This window comes from Aptenodytes forsteri, unplaced genomic scaffold (assembly GCF_000699145.1).
Source record: "Aptenodytes forsteri isolate BGI_AS27 unplaced genomic scaffold, ASM69914v1 Scaffold172, whole genome shotgun sequence".
NCBI lineage: Eukaryota > Metazoa > Chordata > Aves > Sphenisciformes > Spheniscidae > Aptenodytes > Aptenodytes forsteri.
The window spans coordinates 10,018,828-10,032,712 of NW_008795018.1; the positions used below are offsets into that span (position 1 = coordinate 10,018,828).

The window sequence follows — 13,885 nt, forward strand, 5'->3', positions numbered from 1 at the left end:
CAGTTGCCAACTGAGGTTAAACCACAACACCAGTCAAACAGATTTCACTAAATATGAAACATTTTCTAAATACGTGTAACCCACCATTTGTCAATTATCTAATTCTTGCAACAGGTTCCATTAGATCTCAGGCATGACATTCAGAGGTTTTGGAAGTCTGTGCTCCTAAAACGTATACATGACATACACAACCTGAATTATGGTTTTACAACAAGTTCTATGAAGGGTCTTTCTCACCTTTGCACATTGCATGTGGTTGCAGCCCTCATTCTTCTGAATTGGAGATTTGCAGTTGGCGCATGGTTTGGAGTTCGTTAGTAACCACAGGCAGTTGGCAGCATCTTCATATGCCTCACTCACTCCCACAACTTTTTGAGGGTGACAGGAGGATATGGAGCATGCAAAAACAGAGAAGTTGAAATTGTACTTGTGTAATCTTTTGTGAAAATCAGATTAGGAAAGATATACGTTTACCTGTTTCTTGACAGAATATTGTAATTCTTCACTATATATTTCTCACATATATAAATATATACATTTTCTAATTTATACATATTATATACAATATTATTACACATAGTATTCCTATATATTTCCACGCATATATTTCTATACAAATTTATATATGTTACATATGACATTTATAATATATAAATGAGCAAATACATATATGAGAAAAATAGGCATAGTTTGACAAAGTATGGTGTATTTTGCTCCTTTATAAATTTTTCTATGCTTTCCAGAATATTTATAACATATTATGGAAAGGCTCTGAACTGTGGTAATCAAGTTAAGTTAGTATTCAATTCAAATTACTGTTAATCTTTCATTTTTTTGTTTCTGTTGACCAAGAAAATGTCTGTCCTGTGTAAACCCAACCTTTATTAGTTTTTTCAGTAAAAGTTATTTATCATTAAGCCGTTCTCCACAATTCCCTTGCAATTCACCCTCAACCTTACTATCATTAACCTGTTGGCTTGAATTAGTTTTAAAGCACACAAACAAACACACGGAACACAACTCAAACAGAAGTGCAGACTGGGCTAAAAGATTTAAAATTGCCCAGGACAAATAAAGTTATATTCAGGAATAAATCAATTAATTAATGAAACAAAGCTGTAAGAGGAAGGGAAAAGCATTTTGTATGCCCTGACTGAACCACACGCAGATTTATGGGGCGGAATGGTTTAAGGAGAACAGTCTACCACTACTGCTGCCTAATATGCAGTTAAAGTATGAAGCAGCCCCTCATTCAAGGGTTTAATTTTCTTCCCCTTTTACCCTATTTTTCAACCAATGTAGTTTTTACTTAATGCAACTAAAAAAATCCCTCTAAACCCAAAAGATAACAACAACAGCAAAGAAAATTAATCCCCACCCCCCACCCCCCAGGCATGACTCTTACGTTCTTCTGGTTTCATTTCAGATATTTTCTGTAGCCAGTCCTTCCAGGTTTGGCAGTCACAAGGTTCATGTGCTTCACCAAGACATTCCCTGAAAATGAAGGTGTATACACAATAACTTATCATTTAGAGATTTAGAATTAAAGTTAAAATTGGTTCAAGCTAAAAAACATAGAAGTTTATCAAAACATGCTCAAACTTTAATTAAGTCAGGAAGATAAAAAGCGATCCAATTAACATTATTTTAAAATACTCTTAGACTACTTGCTCACAAGCATAGATGACCATCATTAAGATCAATAAAGAATTTAAATGAGACAGGAAAGGAAAAGAGCTTTTTAAAATTACAATCTGAAATAAATCAGCTGGTTTTGCAGCTGGGTACTATTTTAGTGCCACAAAAAGTGCTAGTATAGTTTCTGTGATAAAGGTAAACCAGAATAAAGAGATTATTCAAAACTAGGTAGTTTGCTATAGCTGAAATGCATTTTACGTAGAATTACTTGCATCTATTCAGTTGTAATAAATAATCTTTAACTAGATTCAAGCTTTCAATCTAGAACAAGATCCAAGCCCTTGAACACCAGCATTAAGTATTTATGGATGTTTACTCTTTCCAACAGAGTCTCTTAAACGGGGGCTTTAACTTAGTTACATGGACCCAGTTGAGAAATGAGTCCCTTGAGCTTCTCTTGAAGTTACTACTAGCTTTAAGGATGGCAATCACTGCTACACAGAGGCAGATATATGGCTTCCAGATGGTGCTTGGGTATAGATGTGTCAATATGGACTCTGGATTTGTAATGACTCCCTTTTTTACTGGAAAGACAGCAAATAGCCTCAGACATCTGCCACATCAAACAAAACAATTCAGAGGGAGTATATTTCAGATGGGCACCAGCTGCATCAGAGCACACGCAAGTTTTCTGCAGATCCAATGGTGAACTGCTTTCTGCAGGGCAGATTCAGAAGCTACATCAATACTCTTCTGATCGCTCTTGTCCACATCTTAAGCAGGAACACAGGAACAAACAAAAGGTTACAGCAACAGTTTTTAACTTTTTTCCCACTAGCTAGTCTGCTATCAAACAAGCTTAAATTCACTACACAAGGACCTCTGGTTTGGAGATACTTAAGATCTGTAGCTGGGAAAGATTGTACTGGAATAGGTAACTAGTCTGTAATAAGGCAATCTCAACCCTGGTTGCAAACTGACACCTTTCACTTCTGTGGGACGGTAGTACACTTAAATCATTGACTTCAAGAGAGCCAAGACCTCTCACACAGTATTTGTTCCCAGAAAGGACTGAAATTAGCAAAAATTAACTTTAACAAACTCAGTTTTAAGTTAAAAGCTTGTTAGTCAATCTATTACTGGGGCAGGGAAAGGCTGTGTCTTTGACGTTTTCAAATGTGTAAATTTGTGGATTTTTAATGAATTGCAATCATATATATATCATGTATCTGTATCTAGATCTATATGATAGTCACAACAGAGTGTTAAAGAACAACTTCTCATGGAAGAAGTTCTTTCCTCAGCCCACCCCAAAACAAGGATTTTTATACTGGGACGCCATTTTACTAGCGTAAGAGTGTTGAGCCTATCGCTCATAAAACTTTTTATGAAACAAAGCCGTATTTTGGATAGACTCCCTGACAGCACTGAATGAAGGGAGCTAACGCCAAACGGCTGTGACAATTAACAGCGTTAGCTTCCCCAGACTGCCTTCCTCAATACGCAGCAGGATCATTTATTTGAAGGTGCAGTACATACTTAATAAAATTGTAGCAAGTTTCAACAAGTTAAAATTCATGGAAGGGCTAAAAACATCCAAGAAGAATGCAGTTCAGGATTTTCTTTCCCCTCATGATAATATTTGTATCATATAATGAATTTTGAATTAAAACAGCAAAACACTGTTGCAACTTATAATTGGCTTCCCAAGTGCACCTGAAGAGATGTATCTCCCACAGAATGAGACTCTGCCCCTTGTCTCCATCTAGGATGAAAGGAGCGAGGACTTACGGTGCAAAACTAAGTGTGTACTTCCTGCTACGACTATTTTCCAGAAGTGTCTGCTCGCTACAATTCCTTGTGCTTCTGAAACAGCATGAAGGGGTTCTAATATGTTGAATGTATCTGATAATACACAGATGTAGGATTTGTGCACAGTTTTCATTTGTACTACATGTAAATATCTTAGAATGCTTTTTCTGAAAGGGAATAGAATTTTGTGTTTGTCACAACAGATTACATTTTGTTGAAGGTGCTGTTAGTGGTGGGTAATCAAAAATGAGTAAATTCTAAGGAACTCTGTATTTAAGAGGAACATTCCTACTTCCACATTAAAAAAAAAAAAAAGGAAAATTGCTTAATAGACTCAGAGAATTTTCTTGCTTTTATGAGCAGGAAGGCTCTAGATCCAAAAAAAGCAAGTGATTATCTAGGGGCTGGTTGGGGTTTTCTAATACATAAATTCCGAACAATCTCTTACTAAATGCAGTATCAATTGCTATTACAATGTCTAAACTGTAGATTACCTGGGTAACACTTGCAGAACTGACATAAGTATGGAACTGTAGGATGTGTTGATTGAACTTTAAAGATATAAAGCAAGCTCCCTTTAAGCCTACAGTAATGATGAAAACCCTCTGAACTGAGAATACACTTTCTTTTTCTCCAGAGGTACTCATTCATGCACGGGGTTTTTGTACTGTAAGACTAATATGGCTGTCCTCAGCAAATGGTTCTGATTTACAGTACTGCAGGATGCTTTGGTTGCTAGCAGAACTTTCTTGCCATTGCTGAAACTCTTCATTCACTTTTGTGGGGATGAAAAAAAGGCCTTGGAAAGGCCTTCTTGGACATTTTGCTGCTAGAATGAGGTCTTTTTCAAGACCTTAACTGTATTTGTTTGTGCAGTATCTCAAAGCACTAACATAAAAAGAACATTCAGAAATATCAGGAAACATAAAAAAGACATTTCTCATAAAAATTAGGCACTCAGAGGACATTTTCACACTCAGAGGACATTCTGGGGACCTAGTACATTCAGCCCATGTAAAGGAAGCAGTAGCTGCCAATGTCTGAAGGACCATGTCAATATTACACTAAAGTGGTCTCAAGCTCTGTCCTTCAGGTTAACAGAAAAATTGATTCTCTGTCTGTAATCAGAAGCAAGGATGAGAGGATGGTACCTTCTTGTGGAATAGTACTAAGGTTTGTTATATGTTCACTGGTAAAAAACATCTTCTGGTTTGTTTCCACAGGATTTGTTTCTTTCAGAGTTCTCCATCCACTATGAACAACCTCTTCCCAAGAAGTTCTGTTTTCTGGCTTTTGTGGTTGTTTCATTATGTCTACTTTCCTCTTGTTCCTTCTTCCTTTCCATTCATATGGGGAAAGAACTAAAATCAGAAGCATCTTTCATTAAGAGTCTTATGATATTTGGAATCAAGCAGATTATTCAGGATCTCTTCTTCTTGCATCATGGTTTCAATTGAAAAATGAAAAGAATGATTACTCAGCTTGCCTGAATGTCTATACTTTGGTTAACCCTTTTTGATTTTCCAACAGCAAAAAGGATGTCCCACTACAATAGTCATAAACTGTCAGTCTGATAATCTCAAGGAACTAGGATAGGGCTTTGCTCTGCACTTCAGAAAAATATCCCACCACTTTTTTGCTTTTGTTGATACTGTTCTGTCCTTTCCTTGGAAGTGCTGAAGACAGGCAATCCTGAGGGATGTTTTTTTAAATATGTTATAGCTTTTTAATCCTTCTCGAGCTTGTATTCATCTTAAGACTCAACAGAAGATAACATAAAGAAAAAGTGCTGATCCTAAAGAGAAACAAGGATTGGAGTGAACCTGCAAACAGAATAGCTATGTATGAAGCAAAAGGTCCTTCATAGTCCTGTTTAAACTCCAGCTTATTTGATGTGATTCTACCAAAATTCAGAAAGAGCTAAAAATTGCTGATTTTCTGTGCTACAATTCATAATGTGCCATGTTTCAATTATACTACAACTATCCAGAGCAGACTCAAAAATCCCTCCACCAATATCCCACTTCTCCTCTGTCCCCTCAGAACAGAACATCACAACGCTCCATACCGCTGTTTTGCATCTAACAGAGCCAATAATGAGTGAGACAGTATTATAAACCTTTGCTGTGCCCCAAAATACTAAAATATTTGTGTACATGAGGTTATTTAGTGCATAGATACAGCATAGTACAGTCATACACCATCCCATACAAACTTTTGTTGCACGCTTGGTGCTAAGTGGGACTTTTTAATTAATCCCTGGAATAGCAACGACTGTGAGTTTATGTAGATGTAGATAAGTTTCTAGTACTAACCAGCAGAAAAGATGTCCTTTTCCACAATCTACAGCAGGGGCTTTTAGCATAGGGAAGCTAAGTGTATCTGATCCTGTTGAATTTGATCCTTGTCTCGTTAGCCTTACTGCTCTTTCACAGCCTGGTATAGGACACCATTTAATAGCAGGATTATTTTCAACAAAGGCCTGGGGGGAAAAAAGGAAAATATTTTACCACATAAGATCAGATTTCATCATTGATACAAAACAATCTGTATTCATAATCTTCCTTTGAAGGAACAAAGCCAAAAGCATAAGGACAATCTTGTAGCTACTTTGATAGGCTTTTAAAAATAGTTATAAAAAGGGAATAATTTAATCTCCACCTTAAAAATGGTTGTTGATTTTTTTTTTTTAAATAACAACAGTGCTCCAGACATGCTAAGATGCAAATGACTTACATCCCAAACAAAATGTTCAATGTGTGCAAGTCAATTCCTTTGTGATATGGCTTACTGTAAACTTCTACTACATATGCACTGGCAATACACTCATTAACAGAACTGACTCTTGTAGCTGAAAAGAATTAAAACCTTATTGATTAAAACAAAAATCACAGAATCATAGAATAGTTTGGGTTGGAAGGGACCTCTAAAGGTCATTGAGTCCAACCCCCCTGCCATGGGCAGGGACATCTTCAACTACATCAGGCTGCTCAGAGCCCCGTCCAACCTGACCTTGAATGTTTCCAGGGATGGGGCATCCACCACTTCTCTGGGCAACCTGTGAAAAGTTTGCTGCCATCTTTTTTATAAACCCCCTTGAAGTACTGATAGGCTGCAATAAGGTCTCCCCGAAGCCTTCTCTTCTCGAGGCTGAACAACCCCAACTCTCTCAGCCTTTCTTCATAGGAGAGGTGTTCCATCCCCCTGATCATTTTTGTGGCCCTCCTCTGGACCCTGCTCCAACGATCCACGTCTTTCTTCTGAGGGCTCCAAGCTGGACGCAGTACTCCAGGTGGATTCTCACCAGAGCAGAGGGGCAGAATCACCTCCCTTGACCTGCTGGCCACACTTCACAATATATCCCACCCGCAATAAACTTGAAATCAGAACTAGACTAACTCAGGAATTTATCTCCAATCTTTTTTTAGTTAATGTAGCAGGTCTTCTTTTGTAAAACTTATATCTAATATATGAGGAGCAAAAAGGAACTTTCACTACTTTGCTTCAAACCTATGCTGATCACCAGCCACTTGAAATATGAAGATGTAAAAGATTAATCAGATCCGGTCATTTAATTTGCATCTTACTGTGTAAGAGACTGTTACTGTGTATTAGAGACACTTGTCACACAGAGAAAGTATTCTATTGTAAACAAACAAATATTTCTCTTTCTTCTGCCCTGCCACCACTGATAAAGTAGCACATTATCTCAAAGACTAGTTCATTAGGGAACTGGGGTTGTTTAGCCTGGAGAAAAGGAGGCTGAGGGGAGACCTCATCGCTCTCTACAACTACCTGAAAGGAGGTTGTAGCGAAGTGGGTGTTGGTCTCTTCTCCCAAGTATCAAGCGATAGGACGAGAGGAAATGGCCTCAAGTTGCGCCAGGGGAGGTTTAGATTGGATGTAAGGAAAAATTTCTTTACTGAAAGAGTGGTGAAACATTGGAACAGGCTGCCCAGGGAAGTGGTTGAGTCCCCATCCCTGGAGGTATTTAAAAGACGAGTAGATGAGGCGCTTAGGGACATGGTTTAGTGGGTGGTGGTGTTGGGTTGACGGTTGGACTCGATGATCTTAGAGGTCTTTTCCAACCTCAATGATTCTATGATTCTATGATTACTACACTAGTATAAAAGAAAAAAGGTGAATTAAAAAAGATTGCTTTTAAAACCATGTTGCAATAATGGAAATAAACACACACAAAAAATCAAACAGGAAAACAAAATCAAGGTTTTCCTACTTAATTTCCTACATACAGCAATCATATCAAGCATTGGATGGAAAAAAAATTAAGTAATTCACTTGTACTAATAAATTTTTAAAATGGAAACAGGTACTATTTCTGAATGTAAACAGTTTCTTGGTAATAAAAATAATCCAATTATTTTATTTATTAATTATTTAATCAAAAAATAATTAAAAATTTTAGATTGCCAATACAAAAAGTTACACATTATGGAAGTACTTAATTTGTGCTTAAGGAATAAATATACTGTTGTTTCCTTTTTCTCAGTGGTATATCAAACATTGATATTATGGCATATAAGACAGCTAATAATTCAGTGTATATATTAATTTATGAATTTCTACTTGGAAAGTTACAAACATTGCAGCATTTCACATAGAAGTTGCAAGTTATTTTTTATAAAATTCAATACAGTTCAAGAGTACAGGAACAGACTGATAATTTACCTTAATGTCAAACTGAAGGTATCTTTTGTCCATCTCCTTGGAAACCACACTTTCTATGATGTCTACAGGCACAAGCTGGAAACAATCATATGCTGGGCAAAAAATGTTGTGAGCTTCACCCTCCTGAATTTTCAGATTCAAAAATCTGCCAGAATTTTGTCAGTCAGTATTTGTGAATAAAAAGTAAAAATTAAAAGGCTGCTGAATACTTTATACTAGGTTCACAGATATTCACATTAATCAATTTTTAAACAAAGAATAGGAAGTATCCCTTTCTGCTCAAAAGGGCTACAGATTTGATGAACAGCTTAATTAAAAAAAAATAAAAGAACACTGTCATGGTTCAAAAGTGAGCACCATCAGCTACACTTAGCCCTACGTGTTTGTGGTTTCCATCCTCGCCATTTATCAGACAGCTATGCAATGTTTAATTAAACTGAGCATTACTTCTAACTTAAATCAGGAATGGAACACGTTAAGTGTAATTAATCTAGGAAATCATTAATTTGATATGCAATTAATTTTTACAACTGTGCTAGTCAAAATAGGTCTGCTCTTGGAAACAAATTTCTAAATGGAGACCTTTATAGTCCCTAAGCTCTAGAATGCAAGACAGAACGAGCTCAGAAATCTGTTGAAAGCTGGACTTTAACTCAGTGTGCAAGGTTGCTTAGTTTAAAAGCTGTTACTTATTTATTAATCTGACATCAAGGATGATACTCATCTCATCTAACTTTAATCATCTAAAGGACAGGCAGATATTCTAAGTTAGTCACCTGGGATCCTTTAATAGTTAAGGTAGAGAGACTTGCCAATTCATCCCATCTTAGATTCATATCTTAGAATGGGATAACTCAGTCCTGGCTATGCTCCGAGTAACTTAGAAATGACTGGCTCGGAAAGATGAATCCCACCCTAGATGTGCCACCGCCAACACTTGCTTGACATTGAACTGTAGCTCTGAGTGCATGCACAAATCGCAGTACACATAGTCCAGCACCCAAATTAGAAGCACCATGTCAAGCCAGTGATCTCTTGGTAACTTCTACATCGCTGCATAACAATTTGCAAGACAACAGAAGCATGACCATTAATTTTCTTGCCACTGAAAAGAATTGCCTTCTGGATGCTCATATGGAAGAGAAAGTGCTCTTCCTTAACATAGGAGGGATGGGTTCATATAAATTGGGCTGATCTGCAGTAGGACTAGCTGTGCTGATATGACACTATAACAGGACACTATAGTGGTACAGTTCAAGTAGTACAATCTCCTGAATGGGGACAAAGACGAATACAAAGGCACTGCATACAGATATAATTATTCCTGGGAAGTGCGATGAATATTTATACTAGCGCAATTATCTATGTCTGAGGTTTTTACTAGCATGACTATTTTGACTTTAAAAAAAATTATGTAGTAATAAAAGCATTACACTAATAGAACTTTTAAGCTAAATCTACTCCTCAGTTATTAAGCCTAAACATAAGAAAGCATTTTAATTGCTTTTCTGACTGGAAATGGATTTACGATGCCTAAGGTTAGTGTGCTAAACTAAGAGATGGAATTAAGCACGTGCTTAATTTAGAAAGTGTAAACCCCAACGCTGCCAACACCACACACACACTGAGTGAATCAAGAGAGTAGGCTCATCTATTTACACACAGGCTTGAAACATTTGCTTAAGAGTTTTGCTGAATCAGGACCAAAACATGTAAGTCTAAAACAGTTGATGGCCACTTTGAGTGACAACTTAAATATTCGATAGGGTCAAACCAGCAACTCTTTGAAACCCAAACAGTACTTTTAACATTAGCTGTTTATGGTCTCTGTCCTTTCCTCTTCAAAACGGCAAGTATAAAAGTTTCTCATAAAGAGAGAAAAGTACATATACTCACGCCTCCCAGCATGCTCTGCAGAAGTCATGTCCACAAGGCATATCCACTGGGTCTTCAAACACAGAAATATTACACATACAAATGTCACACTGTAGATGAAAAAAATACTTCTGATTAAGAAATGCCCTAAAGCCTTTCATATTGTTAGCAGGACACATTACGTTGGAAAATCTCAGCAAAAATTTAAAGAAGTGCCCAGTAGGGGAAAAAAATCTAACTGTAACCAGAAAAAAAGTTATTTAAGCTATAGAAATAGATATGGGAAAGATTAGGTATCTCTCTTTCTATACCTCCCTATCCAAACAGCACATTTTGGGATGCCTTCTGTCATGTCCTCCAGCTCAGTAAGTGCTTCACCCTGCAGAACGCTGGGACCTCGGAGTTAAGAGTTCTAGGGACAAAACGGACCTGAATTTTTCATCACCTTCACAAGCAGCCAGAAATGGTAGTTTGGAGATGACAGAGGCTACAGGAAATGTTTAGCATCCCACACAAACAGGTCCAAATCAAGGCGAAGCAATTTGGTTGTGCAACAGCAGCAACTATTTTATGTAATAATCTACCTAAATACTATTTTTTTAAAGTACTTTGAGGCTTTCTATCAAAATAAAGAATAAGTTAAGCTACAAATATTCCAACAGAAGATACCACTGCTGAATTTTATACAACTAGGTATTATAGAAAAAATAACGTTGAGTATTGAGACCCTTAATCTGAAAACATTTAAAGCATAGGGATGAAACTACTCATTGCTTGTGGTTAGGCATGAAAATAAATATTCATGTTCTTCAAGGAGTACGAACGGATTTTTCTTTCCATTAGAACAAAGATTCTGTGAAAATTTAACTTTCAATTACTTCAACTTTCAATACATTAGATATTATACACACATAGGACATTTTCAAAAAGTTAGCCTATGGTATGCCACTTTTTAAAAGCACTTGTGTTACAGCCAAAACCAAACCAAACCAAACCAAACCAAGTCGGCCTTTAAAGTGCAAAACTCAGTGAAGGCATTTATTGTTGTTTCAGTCATTTCACCTTATTGTCTTGCCAATATTAAATATTTTAGAAGCTGACAATGCATCAAAAATGTTCACTATTAAATTTATATGAGTTTTCAATTTTGTTTAAAATGTAACTTTAAAATAAGGAATTTCATTAAGCCCTGAGTTCAAAATATCAAGTACAGAACATTTACTGGAACAGTTTTCATTATAAGATATGATGTAAATGCAGAATCTGAAAAGGAGATTTATAGCTTGTGGTTTTATTTTACTTATTCCTTTTAGTTTTCATTTTCCTGCCAAAATGAGAGACTTCAGAAAAATATGTATTATTTAATAAACAACATTTTGAAAATATTATTTTGATAGCTCTTTATAAGATTTTTAAACAAGCAGGAATACTAAACGTGTAACTCTGGATTTGGATTTAGATACACTAGACCTAGAAGTGCAATAGTTATCCAAACCTGCATTCCTGGCTTATGGACCATCAATGAAAAACAAAACACACAATGTAAAACTGAAGACATGTAATCTTTCATTACACATTTTAATTAGGAAATATTCCCAGACAATATTGAACTTCTAATGTAAACAAATGTACAAAACCATTATTCCTTCTATATAGCTTCTTCTTCAGCATTTTACAATTAAAGAAATAAAAGATTTCTATGCAGGAATGCAAAATCTTAATTTTAATACGAGATCTAGGGAGTATCCATTTGCAAGACTGCATATAATATTCTAGAAAAATGCTTAGGTCATGGAGCAAAAGTTTTATAATGCCGCAGCTGCGGATTATTAAAAAGAGAACTCTGTCTTCCAAAAGAACCACACTGATTTTAATGAAAGGCGCTTTCATATTTCAAATTTGCAATAGCCTTGTAAACTGCTTGAAGCAGCCCACACATAGTAAAAGTAATTATAAGCTTACAGTACACTAGTGGGCTGACATTTCAAAATGCAGACAAAGAGAATTTTGTTTTCTAAAGAAAAAATTTTCAAAAGGCAGGGTTCACAGCATTGAGTACATTCAGGGAAATGGATACAATGAAAGTGAACATCTTGATAAGTATGAGATGAGAAGAGAAGCTCAAAAGAGCCAAATGCACTGATGTGACTGTAGCTGGCTAAAATGCTACTTTGTGAGTGACAGCCAATGTGAAAACAGAGTGCTTTACATTAGCTAGATGCTTGATTGTGTTATTATATAGAATGTTTAAGGTGTCAACTTCTCTGTTCACCACTTTTGGAAAGAGAAATACTTTACACCTTTACAAACTTATTTTCAGAATGAGATGACAACGCAGTTCTCCTGTCCATGTAGGTGTGCTATGTTTGGAAATAAGCTCTTTTGCCCCGGTAGTTTCAGATCTATTTATAAACTTACCACAGCTGTCTCAATGTCTCCTGGTGAGGGGCTGATTTCATCAGGGGAAGTTACAGAAGAGCGAGTAGTGCGTGGAGTTCGTGGAGAAGGGAGCGTATCCCACGCGTTGTATCCACTTGGAGGGGGAGTTGGCATCTGAACCCCTGAACGCTGGCAGCAGTTCTCCGGATTTGACATCCATGCTTCAAGTAACTTCTCCCTGTCCCAGTCTTCAATAAATATACAGATACAGGAAATTATGCAGGTGACAATGTTTAAAATGTGTTTTGTAACTGCACCCTCAAAAGAATATATAAACACTAAGCTAAAAAATTTAGAAAGAAATAAATATGATAAAGTGTAAGTGAATGGAACTTTAGACATTAAATTTTACAGAACACATTCCAAGATAATACATAATGGAATGTATTTATGTAAATAATTGCATCGCAAGCATCTTCTTTCCCTCTAATATCAGTCTTAAATAAAATTATTTTTATTATTTATTTACAGCAATTGTAGTAGCTAGGAGACTCAATCAGAAACCAGAACTGCAGTGACTTGCAAAGACAGATCAAAATGTAACAGCCCTTGCACCACAGAATTTTCAATATTTTCCCTTTCCATGAAAAAAGTAATTGTTCAATATGGATTCACTTTTATCTATTGTGGTTTTTTAAGAAGATGAAGCCAAGTGCTACAAATGAAGGAAGAAGACTAAGATACAACTGGATTACAAAAAGATTTGTGACCTAATGAGCTACCAGTCTTTATATAGGCATATGAGTGATGTATTTCTGGGGAAAAAAAAGAAAAAAAACCCACCTGACTGCAAAAAATATTTCATATATTCTTACTACATTTTTATTCTATAATTGTTACTGAATGCTTTATTTTTATTCATAATTAATATTTCCCATTTATATACAAAAAAGAACTAGTGAAACAAATTTTATGATGTATGAAGATCTTAAAACTAAATCAAATCTTTCTTCATCATTGTTTGAAATGTTTTCTGTTTCTGATTCCTAAAAGTAATACTAAAGATTTCTTAAGAATAGTGTTTTTTTTCTATTAAAAATGCTTAAAAGTTCCCATTTAAATATAAATCTATCAAATTCCTATATGGACCTGAATCTAAAATCATCAGCACTATGCACAGATCAGATGAACTAGAATTTCAGAAGAAAAGATAAATTTCCCAATTTTTTCCTATCGCTTTAAATAAATATTTTAAAGGGTTTTTTTTTATTTTAGGTACTAACACTGGAAACTCAGTGTTATTAACCAAAAGGTCTGTGTTATTTTCATTGAATTTTAGATTTTATAAGAAAAAGATAAATAGTATTCCTATACTGTATTAATGCTGGAAAAAGAAGATACATGTTCTAAGCACTGAACTTAGTAAAAATATTGCCCCTGTCAAATAATGATTGCTATCATACTAAAATCTGCTCCCTCCTAATATGAAAAA

At 35.7% G+C, this 13,885-nt stretch overlaps 1 protein-coding gene across 2 annotated transcripts in view; it reads right to left on the bottom strand.

Moving 5' to 3' along the window:
* The window catches only part of ANKIB1 (ankyrin repeat and IBR domain containing 1), a 66,413-nt gene that overhangs the window by 15,914 nt on the left and 36,614 nt on the right, over window positions 1–13,885 (bottom strand). For both annotated transcript variants that reach the window (XM_009275669.2, XM_009275668.2), the window contains exons 5-10: window positions 12,433–12,641; window positions 10,036–10,124; window positions 8,140–8,284; window positions 5,766–5,932; window positions 1,406–1,494; window positions 238–368 (exon numbers count right to left, since the gene is read on the bottom strand). In XM_009275669.2, coding sequence (XP_009273944.1) covers window positions 238–368; window positions 1,406–1,494; window positions 5,766–5,932; window positions 8,140–8,284; window positions 10,036–10,124; window positions 12,433–12,641 — 830 coding nt within the window. The remainder of the gene's footprint in view (window positions 1–237; window positions 369–1,405; window positions 1,495–5,765; window positions 5,933–8,139; window positions 8,285–10,035; window positions 10,125–12,432; window positions 12,642–13,885) is intronic.